A 21,877-nucleotide genomic window follows, 5' to 3' on the forward strand; every position below is an offset into this window, starting at 1 on the left:
AAATATGATGCGAGAGTCTGCGGTCGCGGACGCGGCCGCACCCTGTGATCGCAGGGAGCTCGACACAGTGGCCGGATGCTAGAGCCGCTCGCTTTGTCCATCCCCGTGTGCTGCGTGCGGCCTAGACGAGGTCGACGTCGTGCTGCTGGCCAGGCACCAGGTGCTGCTCTACGTGCTGAAGGCTGCGCGCACGCTCCTCTCGCACCAAGACAAACTCCGGCAGATCCAGTCACAGCCGGCCCTCCTCGAGCAACCCAACCCATCCCATGGCAAGTGTGCGCACGTGCACTCATGCACACAAACAAACAAAGGCAAAGATCCCCCTCATAGCCTTAACAGACTCTTGGGGCAAGTGCTGTTAGCGAGCACCTATGACGGTCGGAACGGTACGCGAGGGGATGGGTGGCCAGCACCACGCCCGACTGCCTTTGTCTCCCCAGTGGCGATGCTTACATACCGCACCAGCTACTCATTTGAGGATGAGTCGACCTAGGGGAGGCTCGGAACCAGTTCAGATAATTATCACCGGTGTTGGATGTGAGCTGGAATCAGACTTGTGTTTCTGGGTTCGTCGCGCAGCGCGCTAACCACAACACGATAGCCCCTCGTCCATACACACATTATACACACATACACAGCATCGTGAGCTGTCATTCTGCACCAAATGACTGTGATCTCACAACTGGCTTGCTGGCGAAGGTCATAGGGATAAATGTTAGTGCTGAGGGTCAACTGGTGGATGTGACTGCCGGATGCATTACGTGCATTCTCCACCGTGCTACGAACCATTACACCACGGTGGCAGCCTCCTTGCAAATCACGCATGCGCTGACGTTAAACCCGCATTTTAATCCTGAAATGCGCCTTGTTTCGAACGTGGCCATAATTGGTGACTTGGCTCAGTGGTCGCGCCTTCTTCGCCGCTTTTTGCCGACGTTTGCAGTTCGAATCCGCCAGGCCACCCTGGTTAATACTCCGGGATGTATCAACCATAAAATACATGCCATCTGCTTCACAGTGGACGTTAAATGTCTCGTGACGCCCTTCGAAATGAGCAGGCCACCGTGTGCTGGCGTCATGGTCTGCAAATGACTCAATTTTGATGAGACATTATCGTACCGCTATGGCAGGCTATTGCCCACTTGTTCTAATGCGCCCTGTGCTACTGGGATGCGATCAGATGAGGGAGCGGTGGCGGTGGCGTCGCCCGACATCTCGGACCTCTCTCCAGATATGCCGCAGCCTCCCATGATCCTCCTGCAGCAACTGCTCACGGCCGCCACGCAGCCCTCTCCGCTCAAGGCCATATTCACGCGACAGGAGCTCGAGGTGATCTCTCCCTCTGCCACCCTCTCTCTCACTCACCTGTTTGCATTGCTGCTCTTTGCCTTTATTACCTTGGCAACGCGGTACGTCAGTCCACGCCGGCAGCATACTTTGTGGCCAACTTGCAGCTCCGTTTGTCCCCGGGATTTTTGGCCGACCACCTATGCCAGTGTCTGCCCCGTCTATGTGCAATCCTCTTGCAAGTTGTTGATCCGGGTTCTTCTTGGGCGTTCTCTGGGCGTTGTCCCGTAGATGGTTCCATGCACGAGCGTGTTTGGAAATCTCTGCAATTGTGAATTACAGCTGTGGTCCCTGTTCTTTGTATTTTAGTCCTTGATGGTTTTAACACATTAACACGTCATTGTGGAAACATGTTAAATATCTCATCTGGTATGCAGGAGGTCGTGGGTTTGATACCGACCCTGACGCGTGTATATTTGGAGTTTGCATGTTCTCCCCATGGTTACATGGATTTTTCTCCCGGTCCTCCGGTTTATCCCTCCACATTTAGAAACAAACATTTATTGCATTTGGCTGAAATACATTTCCACGTGATAAGCCACTTCATTGAGCTATCATTTGTGGCCAGGTCACTTCTGAAAAAGAGCTATTTAGCTCAGTTGGCCTTACCTGGTAAAATAATAATAGTTTAATATTATTTCCTCATAATTTACAAACTGCTTGTAGTCTAGCGACGTGGTAGTGAGGTTTGTGGTTCACTGAGCTGGAGCCATGATGCACGTGAGACGGCAGCGTGCAGGGCGACACGGTGAGGCCTACAGAGGGCACAGGACAGCCAGCCTGGCGTGGCTCCTGTCACACGGGAAATAAACAGCCGGGCAGAACTTTATTAATTTTTGCCTTGAAAATGCACGGGGATTTCAAATGAATTGCACATTGGTAAGGATACACCATTACCTGGCTGGGATTTTGGACTGAAGCAGAAATTAACCTGTTCCCATTCCGAGATGTTGTACTCACCACAGTGAACTTTAGTGACACGACCACAATTGTGCCAAACCTCCTCCCGCATGGCCTTGTAGTAGCCTCAGTACGTATTCCGACCTGAAGACGTACAGATAAAGTTATTTTATTTCAGTTATCCTTCTGATTGGTGCAACGTTCTTGCAATAATAATGTTGTTTAAAACAATGTTGTCCGTGCCCCTCTTTTAAGAAGGCACAGAGTGCTCCCGTATTGATCGAGTTACCCGGGGCCCTTTGGGCACACAAACGGTGTTGTTGCGTTGCCGTGCAGGCGGCCGCTCTGGCCGTGTGCCAGTACCTGGCGCTGGAGGCGAGCCACCCGGCGGTGCCGGCCTTCGATGAGAGCAGCTCCAGCGAGTCCCTGACACCCACGTCGGCGCCGCCCACCAAGCCGCTCAAGCACAAGCAGCAGCAACGGCGCCGTCCATCGCCCCCTCCGCCACTGCCGCCTGTCACTCAGCTCATGGAGATGGGCTTCCAGCGCAGGAACGTCGAGTTCGCCCTCAAGTCCCTGTCGGGTGGCACTACCGCCTCGGCAGGCCTCCCCGGTAATGCCCGCGGCCTGTACACGTCGCTTCTTTCGGCCTTCGCCTTTTCGAGATAACTAACCGTTTAATGAGAGTAATAATGATCGCGCTGTTCTAGTAGCGCAAGATCGTCGCGAAAAAAGACCCCCGACGTGTCGGGCATTTGGAGCCAGCAGCAAATTAGGCTTTGGAACGAGTTTCCTCAGGGAGGGAACCATGGCAGGCCGAGCGTCAGTGGCATAAGGCCCTGAACGCAACAGCTAACTAAGGCCTTGAAGCACAGTAGTGGTGATGCATTACTGGTAATGTTAGTCTCACAACTGTAAATAATTATTTTTTACTTGCAGGAAGTACCCGGCATTGCCTGGGGGGAAAATCTATTAAAAAACTTCTCTTAAAAACATAACATATACATACACAAATACTAATCTATTTTTGAAAGCTGGACGTGCCGTTTGTCCATTTGTCCGTCAACAAAATTATGAGAGGCTTGCAGAAGTCCAAAAAGTTATGGAAAGTGGGGGGTAAATGGTTGATCTAAAAGGTTTCTGAAAATTGTTGACCCCCCCCTCAAAAAATATTTTTACCCCCGCCGAGGCAAATATACATACACATCCTACATACAATAGTGAGTACTATTTAGTGACTCTATAGTAGTATCTGGCTCTATAGTAATATCTACTGATACGTTACGATACGTTCAATGCATGTATGATACGTAGCTTTAGCGATTTCATTTTAAGGTTACCACGATACGATACGTTCAATGCATGTTAAAAGTTTTTATAGCAGATATGATTGTTTCCTGAAAAAACTTTCTATTAAATTGCAGTTCATATAGGTAGGCTAAGAATTTACCTTGTTTTTTTTATTTGACATTTTACTGTGCAATACAGTATTGTCATTAGTAAATACAGTATATAGTTTATACAGTACGGTACTGTAAATTACTCTGTTTTGCTAAATTATCACCATTCTTTAAGACTCCTGGGTAGGCTAGGCCATCTTCGACTTGCGATATTTTCGACTTACGATGGGGTCGTCGTAACGAATCTCCATTGTAAGTAGAGGACTACCTGTACATTGCGCTACGTTCCGTAGTGATCCATTCTAGTATCTACTGACTGTAGTAGTATTTGCTGACTGTAGTAGTAGTATATACTGACCGTAGTGGTATCTACTAACTCAATATTAGTATCTGCCTACTCTATAGTAGTATCAACCAACTCTATAGTAGTAAATATTGACTCTACAGTAGTATCTAATGACTATAGTAGTATCTACTGACTCTATAGTAGTATAGTGGGTTCAAAAGAGTCGCAGACGTGCTTCTTGGAGGCAACACATTTATTTAAACCAACACATACACAAAGGGGTTACAGCCCCTTTACCAAATAACCTATGGTTGTGGACCACCAGGCTAGCTACGCTAGTTACTAGGAGTAGCTACAAAGGACAGAATCCTAGCTTGGGTCCCCGTCCATATGTTGGTGACTTCTTGGACGTAGAACGTAGATCATAGATCTTCAGATGACGACAACAACGCTGAACCCCGTTCCCTGTGTGGACCCGGTTTATATGCTCCTGGGTCGTGGCTGGCCCCGCCCTTGGCCACGACCACCTTCGAGAAACCTCTTATTGTTTCTCGACCCTTCCCGTAGGATCTCACCCTGACACGTGACCACCCCCTAGCCCCCACCTGGGGCCCTTGTGTAGATCTTACTAGTCACGTGCCTTCCAGGGTCAACCAGAGTGCCATGGCCTAGGGCAGGGGTGTCCAAACTTTTTGCAAAGAGGGCCAAATTTGATAAAGTGAAGATGCCCGGGGGCCAATAGTTCCTTCCGACATTTTTTTACCACAAAAGTTACGTGAAAACACACACTGTTATAAAACAATTTTCATTGTCACAATTACCTTTATTTTTCAAATTACAATGTAACCAAATATAAGTCACTCAGGCAGACGTGAACAACTCTAAAAACACAATTCTGCCTTTCATTCAGTCAGATAACATTGAACAAACTGTATAGAATACCTTAAATTTCCATGAGTTAAATATCTTTACCTCATGAACATTTTAAACAGGAGTTATAAGTAATGCAAAGTGGTCTGTTATCATTAAACTTTTAAATGAGTGAATTTTGCCCTTGCCTTTTACAAGATCTTTCAGAAAGCAATAGTTTGTGTCACATCTACAGGTACATAACATTAACAGTTATAACCAAATCTTATTCAAGAGTTTAATAAAACAAGTGCCATAAGTCCAAGTGCATTAGTGTGCTTTAGGCTTTTCACTGTTAATAGTGACAGATGTTACCGTTCAAAACACTCAATTTCAGATTGATCAAGGAACAGATAACTTGCTGATACTAATGAGAAGGGTGATACTGAGATATAGATTTCAGTAAAGAGACCAGGTCTGGCTTGAGGGCAGTGGTTGAGATGCGTAAAATGCCACGCAAGTGGGAGTCACTCATCCTTGACCTCAATCGGTTCTTATTTAAGTTCATGACTGAGAATGTTTGCTCACACAAATATATGGAGCCGAATAAGCTCCGTATTTTCTTAGCGAATGACCGCATTTCTGAAAACCTGCTTTTGTCCAGCTGCCGGTAAAAGCCAACAAGATAACACTGCTGGTGTTTTCCGCGGCACTCATCATCACACTGCAGCTCAATGAGCTCCAGCTGCAGCTGTGGAGGAGCATCATCATGGTCCACGGAGAAGGGAGAAGAGAAAAGCAACATGTCCTTTTAAATTACTGCAAAGTCCCGAAAGCGTTTGTTAAATTCCACTAAAAGAGATGCGATAGCTGTTGCATAACTCTTCATTTGCGCACCGATGTTGTCCTGTGGGAAACTGTCAATGACCTCTTTCAAAGCTGGGAAGTGCGCGGTGCAGGGCTCTGTTTGGGCAAGTGTCTTTGGAAAAGTTGCAGTTTGGTTCCAAAGGCCTTGATGTGAGTATATAGCTGGCTCACCACTGCATCTTTTCCTTGAAGATTAACATTCAGTGCATTCAGATGCTTCGTTATGTCAACCAAAAAAGCCAGATTTGCCAACAATACAGGATCGGACAGTTCTTCCATTGGTTGTTCCTTCTCACCCAAAAAATGTCCAATTTCCTCTGAGAGAAAAATTGCTGCAGTGCGGACCCCCGACTTAGCCACCTCACATCGTTGTGATATATTACGTCATCGTATTCAGCCTGGATGTCACGCAAGAACTGCTGAAACTGTCAGTGGTATAGAGCTTTAGAGCAAATATAATTGATTGCCTTTGCCACTGGTTTCATAACATCGTCAAATTTGAGATGTTTGGCGCAGAGAGCCTGCTGGTGAACGATACAGTGAAGTTTAAAAGCGTTGCCTGCTTCTTCGCTGACTTTATTGCAGATCAGTGTGGACAATCCACTTCGCTCACCAGCCATGGCAGGTGCACCATCGGTAATGATCCCAGAAACTTTACTCCATGGTAGTTTCATATCATCAACAGCTTCACAAACAGAAACGAAAAAATCTGTTCCTCTGGTTTGCCCATTAAGGCTTTTGAGGTCAAGCAGCTTCTCTGTCACGTTCATGTTGTCATCAACTCCTCTTAAAAAAATAAGTAGTTGTGCAGTGTCAGATGCATCGGTGCTTTCATCGCAGGCTGATGAGAAATAATCAAAAGCCACTCCCCTGTCCCCCAGTTGTCTCTGAATATCTGACGATATGTCCTCAACTCTCCATGCCACAGTGTTGCGTGCCAGGCAAACATTTATAAATTATTGCTTCTTCTCGGGGCAAATGTTCTCCACCATTTTCATGACACAGTCTTTGATAAATGCACCTTCAGTAAAACGTTTGCCATGTTTAGCTATTAACATGGCCACTTCGTAGCTGGCTTTGGTGATGTTTTTCTTTGACTCGCAGGCCCGCATGAAGAATCATTGTTGCGATGCCAGAGCAGCACGGAGTTGCTTCACTTTTTCAGCGCGGTCATTCCCTGTTAGCTTGTCGTATGTTGTAGCATGTTTAGTTTTGTAGTGTCTCTTTACGTTGAAATCCTTAAACAAGACAAACACTATTGTCTCGATTTCCAGTGAAGAAGTATTGTAATTCCCACCGCTCCTGAAAGCGGCGGCCCTTACTGTCAACTTTTCTCTTTTTTTTGTTGCAGTCGCCATGGCAGAAATAATTCAAAGGGTTCGTGGCACGTATGCAAAGCCAGAGGGCATTAGAATGGTGCTGCCACCTGTGGCGGAAGGAGGAAGTTTTATGATTTATTTATTCTGACAGAGATAGCGAGCCATAAATAACACATTATAAGACCGAAGCTGCGGGCCGTATGAAATCTGACCGCGGGCCGTAATTGGCCCGCGGGCCGGACTTTGGACATGCCTGGCCTAGGGTAACCTCATCCCATGGCTGACACTCTCACACACTCCCTCCTGTAGGAGTCAGTACTACACGCCATGTGTGGTGCCACTGCGCTATCCCAGCGCTCACCCTCTAGGGCTGGTATTACACCCACCTACAGGGTATCCGCGATGACGATGCATCGCACGCCGTGCCTTGCTAGAGACGGTATTACAGAGTGACATTCACGATGTCGCTACAGTATTATCTACTGACAGTAGTCGTATCTACTAACTATATAGTAGTATCCACTCACTCTATAGTAGTAGTATCTACTAACTATAGTAGTGTAGTGAGTCCAACTGAGTCGCAGACGTTTTTCTTTAGAGGCAACACATTTATTGTAACATCAACACGTTAACACAAAGGGGTAACTGCCCCTTCACCAGATACAGCCTAGGGTGGTGACCACCCAGCAAACTACACTATATGTAGGAGTTACAGCTACAAAGGGTCAGACCCTCACTCGGGTCCCCGACCACGTGTTGATGCCTCGTAGGACGTAGAGCGTCCAGCTTGTAGACGTAGAGCTTCTCGCTGTCGGATGAAGAACCCCGGTCCCTCTCAGGGACCCACCTTATATCCTCCCGGGTCGGGGCCACTCTGCCCTCGGCCCCGCCCACCTTCTCGAGTGTTCTAGCTTCCTCTCGATCCCCCTCGAGAGCTCTCCCTGGACACGTGATCACCCCCTAGCTCCCTCCCCCCACCTGGGGCCTTCTCTGTGGACAGTCCAGATCACGTGTCTACGGGTTCAACCAGAGTCCCATGGCCCGGGGCAACCCTGCCCCTGGGCCGACACTCTCCCACTCCCCCTTGTGGGAGCCCGCACGACACGCTCTGCGTGGTGCCAGCGCTATCCCAGCGCTCACCAAGCCCTACTAGGGCTGGTACTACACCTGCCTACAGGTGTATGCAATGATGGTGCATCGCACGCCGTGCTGTGCTAGAGGCGGCCTCACACAGCAACCCACCCAGTGCTGTTTGCGACATAGGAACATTGCACGCCGGCACCATACAGTGACATCTCTGTTGTCATTACAGTAGTATCTACTGACTGTAGAAGTATTTACTGACCATAATAATATCTACTAACTCTACAGTAGTATCTACTGACTGTATAGTAGTATCTACTAACTGTAGCAGTATTTACTGACCGTAGTGGTATCTACTGACTGCAGTAGTATCTACCGACTCTATAGTGGTATCAACCAACTCTATAGTAGTAAATACTGACTCTACAGTAGTATCTAATGACTATAGTAGTGTAAAGACTGTGTCAGTAAGTCTCGAGGTGAAGACAGGGTGTCAGCGAGGCTGGATGCAAAGGCAAGGTGCCAGCAAGTCTGGAGAGTCTTGGTTGGGAAATTCCCTAGAGGATATAAGCAGGGCAAGAAGGGATGTTCGGGGTCTGTGGAGAGGGACTCGGGCCATCGTCGCTGTCTTCACGTCGTCGCTGTCTTCACGTCATCACTGTCTTCAAGTCCTCACGGTCTGCTCGGTCATACGATCTCCACGTCGGCATTATCTCATGACGACGGGGTCCTAAGCTACGTTACGTGAAGTAAAATAAACCTCTAAAGTTCGAGTCCCGAGTCATTACAACTGGTGTCAGGAGTGGCAAGAATTAAATGTTAAGATACGTCAGAAGAAAAAACCCACTGGGTGCAACTTTAGACGAAGGATAGGAAGTTGAAGAAGCCCCCCTCCAAGCGGCGGAGCAACTGCGATCACCGACCACAAATGCTGCCGCGAGCGCGACATATGCGACGCAGGAAGCGGCCGCCATTTCTACCACGACGCAGAAAACGGCCGCCATTACTCCCACAGCTGACGCGACACAGCAACCGGCTGCCATGGCAACAGCGTCCCATGGCAACAGCGTCCCATGGCGGGGACTGGCCTGCTTTTACTCGCTGTTTTGAGGCAGCCTACCAGTCCATAGGGTTGACGGAAGAGGAGGTTCTGCGGGTCCTGCCAACGGCCCTCGACGACGCCGCTCTTGCGGAATTCCGAGCTATTCCAGTTGAGTCGGACCACAATTCGGCGGCCGTCTTTGAGCGACCATCCAACACGCGGCAGAAGTTCCTGCAACGTAGGCGGGGAGAGGCTGAAATGCCCCTCGCTTACCGCAGCACTTTGATAGCACTTGGGCAGGTGGCCTATCCGCGTATGGATCTGGCCGCACTGGACTCGAGAAATTGCTGGTGTTCGCGCAGGAGACTGGGATCGCGCTGCCTGTCGTTGATGAAGAAGCGCAGACGTCCCTATGGGTGGCCAGGTGCCTGCAAGCTCATGACGGCATGAACCGGCGGCCTCGGGTAGTAGCCTGGGCAGGTGAGCCCCAGTTGAGCAGTGCCTCGACCGCCCAATCGGCAAGGAGCAACCACACGACGGCGCAGCAGGATCCGGAGCTGGAGAGGGAATGGACTACAGCAGTACAAGGCTGGGTTCAGACTTGGACTGTAATACATTGTTAATTTAACTACTTTCAAGTTGACGAATGGGAAATACGAATAGCGCTGGCTCACCCAGGGGCTTATCGTGTGATATCTGGGTAATTTTTTAAAATGTAAACCCCACAGTTTGTGAGTTAAAAGTTGTGTCCACATACACACAGACACACGGACAGAGAGACAAAAAATGACTTATATAGGTAAGATTATTAAATATTTATAGTCTTATTGTGTCTTACTTGACACTTGTCAGAAGATAACTACCTCATTACATTTTGGATTTCGAAGAGCATCTACGAACAAATATATCTTGCGCCTTTCTGAAAACTTAAATCATAATTTGCAGCGTTCGGTAAAAGTCTCTGAATTATTTATAATTTGGGGTGCATTTTATTGGACACAGAGGCAGGAGTAGACTGCCACCTGTAAGAGGGGAGGAGAGTATTCTTTTTTTTCCTATTAGTTGATAACCGCTGAGCGACCATTCCCCCACGGCCAACGCCGACCGCGTGCCACAGGGATCGAGGCCCTGGTGGGCTGGCTGCTGGACCACCCCGACGTGCAGATCCCGGACATCTCTGATGTGGAGAGCGCCACGTCGGATGACGTGTCAGACGAGGACCTCCTGGACGAGGCCGAGGAGGTGGAGGTGAGGAACACTCCCGGCACCGCCTCGCGGCGTGGGTAGCCCTGCGGTGCGCCACCCACGCCTTGGCGACGGGGAGCGCGATTCTGTTGCCAAGACCGCTCGTGCTGCCCATCCATAGTCGCACAAACTCGGGTGACTCTCGTGAGGCCAGGGCAAGGGATGCCAATTGAAGGCTCGTGTTGTTGTTGTTACGGCTGGAACTGATATCAGTCTAACGTTAGGACTTGAGTGACGCTTTGTGGGTGTATTTTTCTTAGTTTGTCATCCGAGTTGTCGTAAGGGTTCTATTAAGAATACCAGTTCCTTATTAAACTGAATACCACTTGCAGTAAGGATATTGAATTTCATTAAACTTCTGATGACTTGACAGTTTATTACAGTTGGTGTAAAATATTTGTTTAATTTTGTCACCTTGATTGTTGCACGTTCAGTTTCTTCTTGTGAATCCGAATGGCCTTGGTGTATTGCATTCAATGAAGCCGTATTTACCATTGGCTGTGTGTGCGAGTAGAGGACGGATGGCAACTATGGGCAGCAGGTGTTCGTGACCGAGAGTCAAACATTTAAAAAGCGTGGAGATTTCCTGAGCAACGACGACTACGCCATGTACATCCGCGATAGCATTCAGGTGAGACCCATGGACCCCCTCGCCTATGCCGTCCCCTGTGAGTTCAGTGCATCCTACTGCTGGTCAGGGCAGATAAACTTTACTACCTTGCAATTCATGTCCAAATTAAGTTTACAGTGATCGTGTCAGCGGCTAATCTGAGATGGTTAACAGCAGCTTCTTCGTATTCTCCATTATGCATTTAATTCTCCGCTCCGATGTTTGAAAACATTTGCTAATTACGATGAAACCTTGTGAGAGGGTATCTTTTGCCTGATAATATTTTGCTATTCATGTCACGTCTAATTATTAGTTTATTTAGGCCATGGCTTGTTGCGCTGGATGACTGCATCACTTTCCACGGAGTAAATTTACTTCCATTGTCTACAAAGGCTCTGCTTCGTGGAATTTGATATTCATGAGTCGCTTCCAAAATCTTACGTAATGTGTATGGTCATTGTTATAATCCTGCCGGCACACTTGCTCTGTTGGCTGGCCTCTCAATTGTCCGTTAGTCTGTTCCCAATAATTTTTAGAATTATTTATTCCTGTGATGAGAAACGGTTGGAATAATTTTGGAAAAAACAACAACTTGATAATGAACAACTCACTCCAAGTCCCGCTGAAGAAGAACTTTTCAACCGGTGCATAGTGACTGATGATCCAGCACTCACTGATCCGCTCTAGTCACTCGCACAGATTGAAAACTCATTTCTTTAGAACGGTCTTTTATCTTTAGTTTGTTGTCCGTCCCCAGCACCTCCGATTAGCACGGGTGGCTACATACGCTGCGAAAGAAGTTTAACATATGTACATACATACCTACTTATCAATCTTCTATCTCTGCTACTATGGTCACTGTTCCCGTGAACCTCGCGCATTGATGTCTCTAACCGTGTTGGGGACTCGGTCTACCAGACTCGCCCTCCCTGTGTACCACTGGCGCATTACACGTCTCAACAAGCCGATTCATGCTTTTGCTTCTTTTTTCCGACTGCTCCACCTTAGAATGCCATCCTATTGTTTCTACAGTCTGTTAAGGCTACATGGGCGTTCTTTGTCTTTGTGCATGTGTGTGCGTGATGCCGCAGGTCGGGATGATGGTGCGCTGCTGCCGCAGCTACGAGGAAGTGCTGGAGGGTGATGTGGGGAAGGTGGTGAAGCTGGACCGCGACAGCCTGCACGACCTTAATGTGCAGTGCGACTGGCAGCAGAAAGGGGGCACCTACTGGGTGCGCTACGTCCACGTCGAGATCCTGGGTAGGGCAGCCCGTGCCACCCTGCACGGCCCGCACGGCTGCGCCACATCTCCCTCGTCACACTTATAGAGCGGCCATCAGCGGTGGTAATCACTGGCGAGACATCCGGGCAGAAAGCGTTCTTATTCAGGCAGTAAACAATCCTAACTTTATGCAGTCCAGAGAAACAGAATGGGATTATCAAAACTAGAAGAGCACTACACCAGGGAACTTAATCTTCTTTCGTATAACAGAATAATAACTTGTTATTAAATCTCAACACACCTTGCCTGTTATTGCCTGCAGTGGCTTCACTCTAGGTCTGGTCCGTGTGTGGCGTTTCTTTTTATCAAAGTGTTTTTTTATAATGCTGCCTGTCAGTTGCACCACGCAACTGACTTTCAGCCATCCTTCTACCATGGGAAGACCGGGCGGTAGTGGCTATGCCTGCACATGTCCTGTGATCCGGCACTGTGGAGGCAGCAGCAAGGGTTGGTGGATCGCCGCACAGATGGTGCGAAACTCCCTTCCAGTGGGCGTCGAGGTGCCCTACCATGGCTCTCCAGGAGCAAGCAGTACAGCAAGCGGACTAATCGCCATCTGTTTCCATCTGTGAGAGCATAGAGCGTTGCCCCCTCGCGTGAGTGGGTTTTCTCCAAGTGCTCTGGTTTCCTTCAACTTGTATATCAAACACCGGTTGGCTCCTGGAAAAATAAGGAACGATGTAATATTATTCTTGTTATACTGTTAATCAACATTGTTGAAAGCAACATAAGTGTAGATTTGTGCCACCGCTTTACCGACACCATAGCCCTTAAACGGTGAGCGTGCACCGTTGATTCTCCATTGAACTCGCTCGCGTGTGGCTGCCAGATGGAACGAGCGTTGTGCGTTTGTGTGTGTGTGTGAACCCCCCTAATGGAACATCTTCGCCGGTTAGAAACATTTAGGCTGGCCTGCCTACGATCCATCCTGGGTTTAACCAGGCTGGATTGTGTGAGGAGCTCTCATATCCTTGAAAGTCCCATTGGTGAGCTCCTCTGGCAGGCAAGGCTGCATTGGCTGGGTCATGTAGCCTGCAGGCCCTGCCACTGCATGCCTAAACAGCTTTTGTTCGGCCGGATCGAGGGGGCTAAATGGGCGTGGCACGGGCTAGAGAAGAAATGGAGTGATGTGGTACAGGAGGACGTGGAGCTGAGTGGACTAGCCGATGACTGGTACCAGCGGTGTCAAGATCGGCCTCTGTGGAGGAGGCTCGTGAAGGATGCTACTGGGCAGTTGGAGGCAGTCGCCCTCCAACAACAACGGAGGGCGGAGGAGCGACGCTCACAACAACGAGCGGAGCGCCGGGTGGCTAAAGCACAGCAAGTTGGCACATTAGGAGGCACAGGTGGTGCATCAGCCAGTCATCTCAGTCAGTCGACCCGTGGCACCTGGGTCTGCCCCTTGATCTCCTGCCAGCGGGCGTTAGACACTTCATGTGGTCTCAACTTGCACAAAGCCTGGCACAAGCGTCGTGGTGATGTCATGTCACCTCCACTTAGTGGCGAATGGCGTTTTTTGTCGTTGTGTGCGTGTGTCTCTGATGTGTGTGTGTATGGCAGTGGGGAGCAGTAGTGTAGCAGTTAATGCCGTGTGCTACGAACCCGGCGACCCAAGTTTGATTCCTGCTCACGGCCAACATCAGTGATGTATATCTGAACCAGTCCTGGGCCTCCCCTAGGTCGACTCAGCCTCAAATGAGTACCTGGTGTGGTGGTGTAAACATTGCCGCTAGGGAGATCAAGTCGGACGGACGTGGTGCTGGCCACCCACCCTCTCGTGTGCCATGCTAGCCTCATTTGCGCTCGCTAACAACACTTTCCCCAGCAGCCTGTTAAGGCTACACGTGGGATCTTTGTCGTTGATGTGTGTGTCGGTGCTTAGGCTACCCGCCTCAGACGTCTCACTCGCACATTAAAGTTGGGGACAAAGTGAGAGTGAAGGCTTCCGTGGTGACTCCCAAGTACAAGTGGGGCTCGGTGAACCATCGCAGCGTGGGCGTCGTTAAGGGTGAGTGCCACGGTGGCCGTGCTCGGTGCCCTGCTCAGACGACGCTGGTTTTGCATTGAAAGGCGAGTTTAGTGTAAATGTCTGTAAAACAAATTAAACAGGGCGTTTGTTAGCATACGAGTACTTTGCGTTTAACAGTACACAGAGGTGTGCATGGCATGCACAAAGCTCCTCAGCCTTATCCAGACCACCAGCTCCAAAATAATTGAATGTGTGGCCATTTTGTCAGCTTAGACCATCAATTAAAAAGCGTCGTGAAAATGTGACCAGAGAGCTTTTGTACATGCGGGGCACACATCTTTGTCTGCTGATAAGTCTATTGGTGTCAAGCCAGCATTTATTTTTTACGTCATGATGGGCTTTCTCATTATTTTAGGGTTTTAATTATACGAGCACTTTACGAATTTCAATTTTAAGTGGTGATGTCAATGATAACTGAGTAATCGTAGGGGAACGGAATTCCAAAAGGTGAGCTCCTCTTATTTCTCTTCAAGTGGCAGCCTCCTGTTGGAACTGCATGATTTCCCTTGGTCTGTCTGCGGACTTTCTCTTGTCAACGACTCCTCTTTGGGGCAGCATTCATTCTCAATTGCAGATAAACTGAGCAACGTGACCCGACAGATTAAGAGGAGTTACAGACAACAGAGATGCGGTTTGGGAGTTCAGCCGTGACACCGATTCATACTTTCACCAGGTTTTGCATTCCAAACAGTGAGCGTTAGGGACGAGCCAGGATCTAGGTTGGCTGAAATGCAGCTGGGTGTTCGTTTGAGCCACAATACCTGGCCGATCTCGTCAAGGAGCATAAACCAACACACAAATCGCGGTCATCCTAGCAGCAGCGGCTTTTGGCGAGCCATCGAACAAAGATGTTTGCCGCATTACACGCTTTCAGATGCGCTTCTGCGGCCGTCTGGAACGCTATTCCTTTCGATATTAGGAAGCCACTGGAGCTATGCACTTTGAAACTTAGATTGAAAACTAATTTCTTTAGAACTGCTTTTTGTGTTTAGTTAGTTGTCCTGCCCCTGCACCTCTGATTAGGGCAGTTGGCTACGTACAGTGCAAGAGAATTTCAACACGCGTATATACGTTCATGCACGAGTGGGCCATTCTGCGCTATTGTCGTAGCCCATGACCTTGTGTATTGGATTTTGTATGCAATATCATGAGACCATAGACACTACTGTTCTGAAGATAAAAACCCATCTCACTCCGCACAAATCTCATTTCCTTTGGTTCTAGGGCTTTGCAGTGTTACCACACTGTACATTCTGAAGGGCTTCGATGATTCTTCACCCCTGGCTTCGTGCCGTGTCTAACCCGTGCGTCCTGTCTGCCGTTGACTGTTCATCACCGCAGCCTTCAGCGCCAATGGGAAGGACGTGATCGTGGATTTCCCACAGCAGTCCCACTGGACCGGTCTCTTGTCGGAGATGGAGTTGGTGCCCAGCAGCCACCCCACCGTCACGTACGCGCACCACCCCAGCCACCAGCCGTGTCGCAACACAATTGCCGATCTCTCCCATGCAGGGCCAGCAATTCGACTGACGTGTCACACCCTAGTGTTCTGCAGCAAAAAACTTTCACACACGCGCACGCATGCAAGTACCTTCATGTTAGCCTAAGAGACTGTCAGGGACATTCGCTCAAATAATTAGGAATAAATAAGTAAAACACATTTTTTTATTCGGAGGTGTGGGAAAAACCACAGATTCGTGGGAAGGCAGCCAGAACTGGTGCCAGCAATTGCCCAAGCTCTGTGGTCCTATATTGGAATGTTTGGCCAACTCCATTGATGAGTGGTTATACATGTGGGAGGAAACCAGAGTACCTGGATGGAGTATTACTCAATCCCCATACAAATTTAATACATGTGGAAATTAATCCACTAGCTACACTGCTGTTCTGTGGCAAGCCAGGAAATATCGACCTCGACACTCACGGGTAGGGATGAAGTTTCGTGAATTTGTGTGATCCACTAACCCTCACTGCCTCCACAGTGCTGGAGTACGTGATACGTGCAGCATAATCACTCGCGTTGAAAAGTGCAAGCGAGTGTAGCACATGAGACAGTGTTTGGCCAACGTCAAATGCAACCGTGTTGATGGCTCCAGGTGCCTCTGTGGTGTTCTCTATCTTTAACGTAGGGCTGTGTCTGCCGAGATCGGCCTGTGTGGTACAAAACGGTGCTGTTGTCTGCAGGTGCGACGGCTGTCACGTCTACCCGATCGTGGGCCCGCGCTACAAATGCCGCAACTGCGATGATTTTGACTTCTGCGAAAACTGCTTCAAGTCGAAGAGGCACAACGTGCGGCACGTCTTCGACCGCATCAACGAGCCAGGTGGGCTTTCTGCGTCCTTCCGCTTTGAAGTTTCATGATGGACTGTTACAGAGAGCGACCTGAACTTACGACAGCACCGTCTTAGCGCGCTAGTCTATACACTCAGTTTTTCAGTGCCTCTTTTGTAGCTAAACAAGGTTTTGAGTTCATAAGTAAAATTTCGTAGAAATTATTGAGCGAAGGAGTGATGAGTAAAGGGTTCGGGATATTTAGGGAGCGAACAGAGAGTCTGTACCTGATGGAGTTGGAATGGGGAGCATGGGAGGTTGACCAGGGCTTTAAAGAGGCACCATACTCATGTCCCTGTGTTGCACCATGCACGCGTCCTACCAGCGTTCTGTCATGCCCAATTTTGCGTGAGTCGGGTTGTGTCGCCGTTGAGAAGCGCCGCGGGATCACCATTCGCCCCCCCTCCCCTCCGCCACCCACAGGTCAGACGGCGGCGTGCGCCGGCCGCTCGGGCCGCCATGTGCGGCGGCGCCAGGGAGGCATGGGCTCGCTCGTCGAGGACTGGTCACGCGTCGTCAAGGGCGTCACGGCGTCGTCAGCGGCGAGCCATGCGGCGCGCCTCTTCGATGGCTCCCCCTGGCAATCGTCGGGCTCCCAGGGAAAGGTCAGAGCCAGGGTTGCCGCTGCCGCCGCGATTATCACCGTATCGCGAGTCATTATCGATTTTTAGGGTAAGGGAACACATTGAATCCGATCAAAGTTTTGTCGCGTAATCCTCCACCACCCACCTGACATAGCCAAACAACTTGAATTGTCAAGAGTGCAAGTGTTGAAGCAGTAAATTAATTATTACTCTTATGACAACGCATCCATTAATGTACGACTTGGAATTTTTTGCAATTAACTCACTTTTGTGCTTTGAGACTCGGAGCACACAATGCTAGTGCGATGCACTTATCTCCCTCTATCACTTCGCTTGGAGTGATGAACCACGTTGGAAGGATTCTGAATTTGGCATTGAGGCCCGATGATAAATCCGCAAGGTCGTCCCAAAACACGCTGCTGTGTTGCCCTTGTTGCTGTTTCCTGATTGCTCAATTGATCTGTAATTGATGATAAAACTAGTGTCATCCACATTGATTGATCATGTTTACCCACACAATATGAATGGCTTGGAATAGTCATAAGCCTTTCCTCCTTTGTCCGTGCCATGGCCTTAAACGTGTCTTTCTAGGACAATCTCACGTGACCCCTAGCGGCTCCGTGCTCCCGTGGCCTTCAGGTTTTGATTGCGTTTGCCTCCTGGTGCCGTGCGTGCGAGCAGCACTGGGTGCGGCTGGAGCTCTTCCCGGACGTGCTGATCCACCGCCTCAAGATGATCGTCCACCCGGCAGATAGCAGCTACATGCCCTCTCTCGTCGTCATCTCAGGTAGGGCCGGGCGGGAGTGGCTTCCGCAGAGCAGCATTGCTTTCTCAGCAGGGGTGTCGTGGTGGCGAGATGTTAACTACCTCGCCTGGTATACAGGAGGTCATTGGGTTCAAGCCCAACCCTGACGCCTGCTGTATATTTGGCCTTTGTATGTTCTCCCCATGATCGCGTCTATTTTTTTTCAGGTCCTCCGGTTTTTCCATCCACATTTGGAAACGTATTTAGAGTATTTGGCTGCTATACATGTCGACATAATACGCCACTTTCTTGACCTATCATTTGTGGCCAGGTTGCTTCTTAAAAAGAGCTATATAGCTCCGTGGGCCTTACCTAGAAAAAAAAAACCTGAAGAGCCAAACGTAATAAAGGAGATGCACGTCAACAGAAGCGTGGGTACACCCGCCTCTTTAAACTCATTTGATCGAAGTGGAAGAATAGACCATTTACCCACAAGACTTCACGCTCATGGAGGCCCTCCATGCATTAGTGGTGTGAGCTAGCAGTTGCACGGCTACTCCTTTACCATTTTTTTTTATCAACAAATCAAGCACGTCAGCAGGTAGGGCATACGGGACGTAGATTGGGCAGCCTGGGCACAGTGCTAGGCCTGTATGCGAGGGGGATACTGCAGTTGGCACTCACCCGCAGTGGTTTAATAACCCCACATGGACCAGTTGGAGGACATTCTCTATGAGGTTGGGGTTCGGGTGGCAGCATTCCCAATCTTTCACGCGCAACACATCTGATAGGCCTTGTCCTCTTGCAGTGCAGCATGTGAGTTGCCAGCTCATTTTTGTGGGTTTTCTGATTGTCCCACTATGTATGGGTTCGCTCCCAGTGCTACCAAATTCTCTTTCATGCATAGTGACATCCTGTGACATCCTGTCTTGCTTTTGCCTTGCATTGCTCAAGCATGAACTGCGCTGACTTTACCATGTGCAATCACATCGTGCTTGTGAACTGTCATGGAGGCTTCCATTTGGTCTAACTGGGAGCCAGATTTAAACAGTGACGTTTTTTTTTTTCTACAAATATGTGGTCGTCTGCCTCATTATAAGGAACGTATTTGTTGATGTTGCGTTTGAGATGTGAACAATAATACATCAACGAGCATTAGTCTGCCAAGTCGTCTCTGTAAAGAAGGCTTCTCCTTCACAGGAGGGAGCTCTCTCACGACCATGATCGAGTTGAAGACGATCAACATCGCGCCCACGGATTTTGTGGTCACCCTCCTGTCGGACTGCTGCGAGGTACTTGTCTTCCACCAATCAATCAGGCGGCAGTACGGGTGCAATATCTCTAGAATAGGAAGACCTGGCTATTGTAAATGTGTGTCACTGCGGTATTCCGTCGTTATTCATGAACTTGCTTTGCGTGATTTTGGCTCTCTGCAAATCACATCTGGAACTCTACACGACTGCATCGAGAGAGAAAGAAAGTGATGAGAGAGAGAGAGAGAATGGGATGCGAGAGAGAGAATGGGATGCGAGAGAGAGAATGGGATGCGAGAGAGAGAATGGGATGCGAGGTGATGAGATAAAGTGATGATGTGGGGCATCATTATTTAAAATAAGTTCATTTATAAGCTCTTATTTCATTCTTTTGTAATGACGACTTGACACTTCTCTTGATGGCACTTTATTGAAGACACGTTCACTTGACATCAGGCAGAGATCCCACTGCAACAGCCCTGAGTCTCCGTTATATATCAACCGAGGCCACGCCCCCTTCTCGATCATTCTCACTGACTCTGGACGCTCGCTCTACCGGCAGACTCGACCGTTCCGTCACCTGACCCCACGCTGCCTTCTCCAACATTCCCGTAGCCACCAGTCCCTTGTCATTCACAACTGATACCCCTGTCATTACCTCCCGTGGCCACTAATGTATTCATACTGTAGGCTGATTTCCCTGTCATTACCTCCCGTGGCCACTAGTCCCCTCACACTGCATACAGGCTCTATTGTCATAACACTTTTATATTTATTTTTTATTTACTTTGTTTATTGTAACAAATGTAAATGTTTGTTTTGATAATTTTCATGTATTTAAGAGTTCATTTATGTATTTATTTATTTAATGTAATTCATTGACAAGATAGGTTTTTGTAGGCCAGTATCCGCGAAATTTGCTTTTCACAAGCATCGTTGGAACATATCCCTCATCGCGAATAATGAAGGGTATACCATACCTAAGTCTTGACAATCGAGTTGTGGGTAAATTTTCAATGCCACTTGCCAGCAACAGCATTTGGCTGGCCGGAGGCTGTCGAGAGAGTTCACACAGAGGGCCGGATCGAGACCGCATGTGCGTGCTCAAGAGGCTTCGTGAATAAAATACGGGAATGAGCGGAGGTGTCGCAGAGATGGGAGAAAAGGTGTCGCCGAGACAAGTCGTGAGAGGGCGAGGCGACGGGAGGGGCTCGGTGCTGACGGTGACCGCGCCGGCTCCACCGCGCCGCACACTGCCAACTGATCTCCACGCCGCACGCTCCATACCGCTCTCCAGGCTACACGCTGCCAACCACTCTGACACAGATGGCTTGCTTCCTTACACAGTCAGAATCGGAATCTTTAGTTATCCTGGAGAAATCCGATGAGCTATACAGCTCTTTTTTTTACAGATGTCCAAAGGAAAGCTACAAAAAAAGATAGTAGTGCAAAGTATAGGAAAGGTAAGCAAACCTCTTAAAATAAATAAATAAAATAGATTAAGTATATAAGTTAAAATTACATAAGTACATCAATCCTCAAGCTTGGCAAGGCAGCAAAACAACAGCAAAACTGTCCCAAATTGGTAGCTATTTTATCGACCCCAGAGGAATGATGGGTTCAGTCAAACCCTAACCAGGATTTGAACTTGCTACCTTCCGATTGCGAGCCGCTCCCTCTACCACCGGGAATTTAACTGTGTGATCGTGTCACACTCGGTTATTGGATAGAGCAGTGGCCACTGGGACTAAAATGTAATTTTGCATTTGTGTTTGTATTACTTGAGCAGCAGCACTGGTAGTTGTGTGATGTGCTTATTGTGCCAAAGCTATTTATTTTACTGGGTAAGGCCCACTCAGCTATATAGCTCTTTTCCGAAGCGACCTGGCCACAAATGATAGCTCATCGAAGTGCCATATCACGTGGAAATTTATAGCAGCCAAATACTTTAAACGCATGTTTCTAAAGATGGAAGGAAAAACCATAGGATGTGGAGATAAATACACATGATCACGGGGAGAGAGTGCATGCAGACTCCAAATATACAGTTGTCAGGGTCGGGATTGAACCCACGACCTGTATACCAGGTGAGGGAGTTAACATCTTGCGACCGCGTCGCACACAGCTTATACAAACCTACAAATGTGTAAGAAGTGTGTGCTCAGGATAAAACTACAGGCACGTGATGAGTGTGTGTATGTGTGCTTACAGCACAGGGGGTAGATGGTGAGTAAGTGTGACGATTTTCTGAACCTTTCCTGGGCCTCCCTTAAGTTGACTCGGCCTCAAATGAGTACCTGGTGCAGCGTGTAAACATCGTCAGTGGGGAGACAAATGTAGCCGGGCGTTGTGCTGGCCCCTCACTCCCTCGTGTGCTGTTCCGGCCTTCATAGGTGCTCGCTAACAGCACTTGCCCCAAAAGTCTGTTAAGGCTACACGGGGGATTTTTGTCTTTGTGTGCTTTCAGCACTACCGGTACGTGGAGCTGGCCGTGAAGCAGTGCCGGAGTTCGGGAATCGATTGCAAGGTGCATGGCCTCATCGCACTGGGCCGCGTGCGCTCCGAGGACGACGACTCGGCCGCCGTGTTCTCCTTTCTCGCCTCCGACAATGAAGAGGAGTACGAGGAGAGGAGCAACGCGGCCAGGCACGGCCGCAACCCTCACGGCCCAACCCTCACTCGCACGCTTACTGCTTCGCTCCCT

General features: G+C 48.9%; 1 protein-coding gene across 9 annotated transcripts in view; it reads left to right on the top strand.

The window, feature by feature from the left end:
* Window positions 1-21,877, top strand: part of HERC2 (HECT and RLD domain containing E3 ubiquitin protein ligase 2) — a 156,855-nt gene that overhangs the window by 72,620 nt on the left and 62,358 nt on the right. For all 9 annotated transcript variants that reach the window (XM_078602720.1, XM_078602725.1, XM_078602722.1 and 6 more), the window contains 13 exons: window positions 126-269; window positions 1,181-1,329; window positions 2,584-2,860; window positions 10,211-10,341; window positions 10,853-10,969; window positions 12,040-12,208; window positions 14,113-14,238; window positions 15,601-15,709; window positions 16,444-16,583; window positions 17,015-17,196; window positions 17,857-17,962; window positions 19,121-19,212; window positions 21,641-21,819. In XM_078602720.1, the coding sequence (XP_078458846.1) occupies window positions 126-269; window positions 1,181-1,329; window positions 2,584-2,860; window positions 10,211-10,341; window positions 10,853-10,969; window positions 12,040-12,208; window positions 14,113-14,238; window positions 15,601-15,709; window positions 16,444-16,583; window positions 17,015-17,196; window positions 17,857-17,962; window positions 19,121-19,212; window positions 21,641-21,819 (1,921 nt within the window). The remainder of the gene's footprint in view (window positions 1-125; window positions 270-1,180; window positions 1,330-2,583; window positions 2,861-10,210; window positions 10,342-10,852; window positions 10,970-12,039; window positions 12,209-14,112; window positions 14,239-15,600; window positions 15,710-16,443; window positions 16,584-17,014; window positions 17,197-17,856; window positions 17,963-19,120; window positions 19,213-21,640; window positions 21,820-21,877) is intronic.

Source organism: Lampetra planeri, chromosome 19, assembly GCF_965212315.1.
Source record: "Lampetra planeri chromosome 19, kcLamPlan1.2.h2, whole genome shotgun sequence".
In the NCBI taxonomy this organism is placed as follows: Eukaryota; Metazoa; Chordata; class Hyperoartia; order Petromyzontiformes; family Petromyzontidae; genus Lampetra; species Lampetra planeri.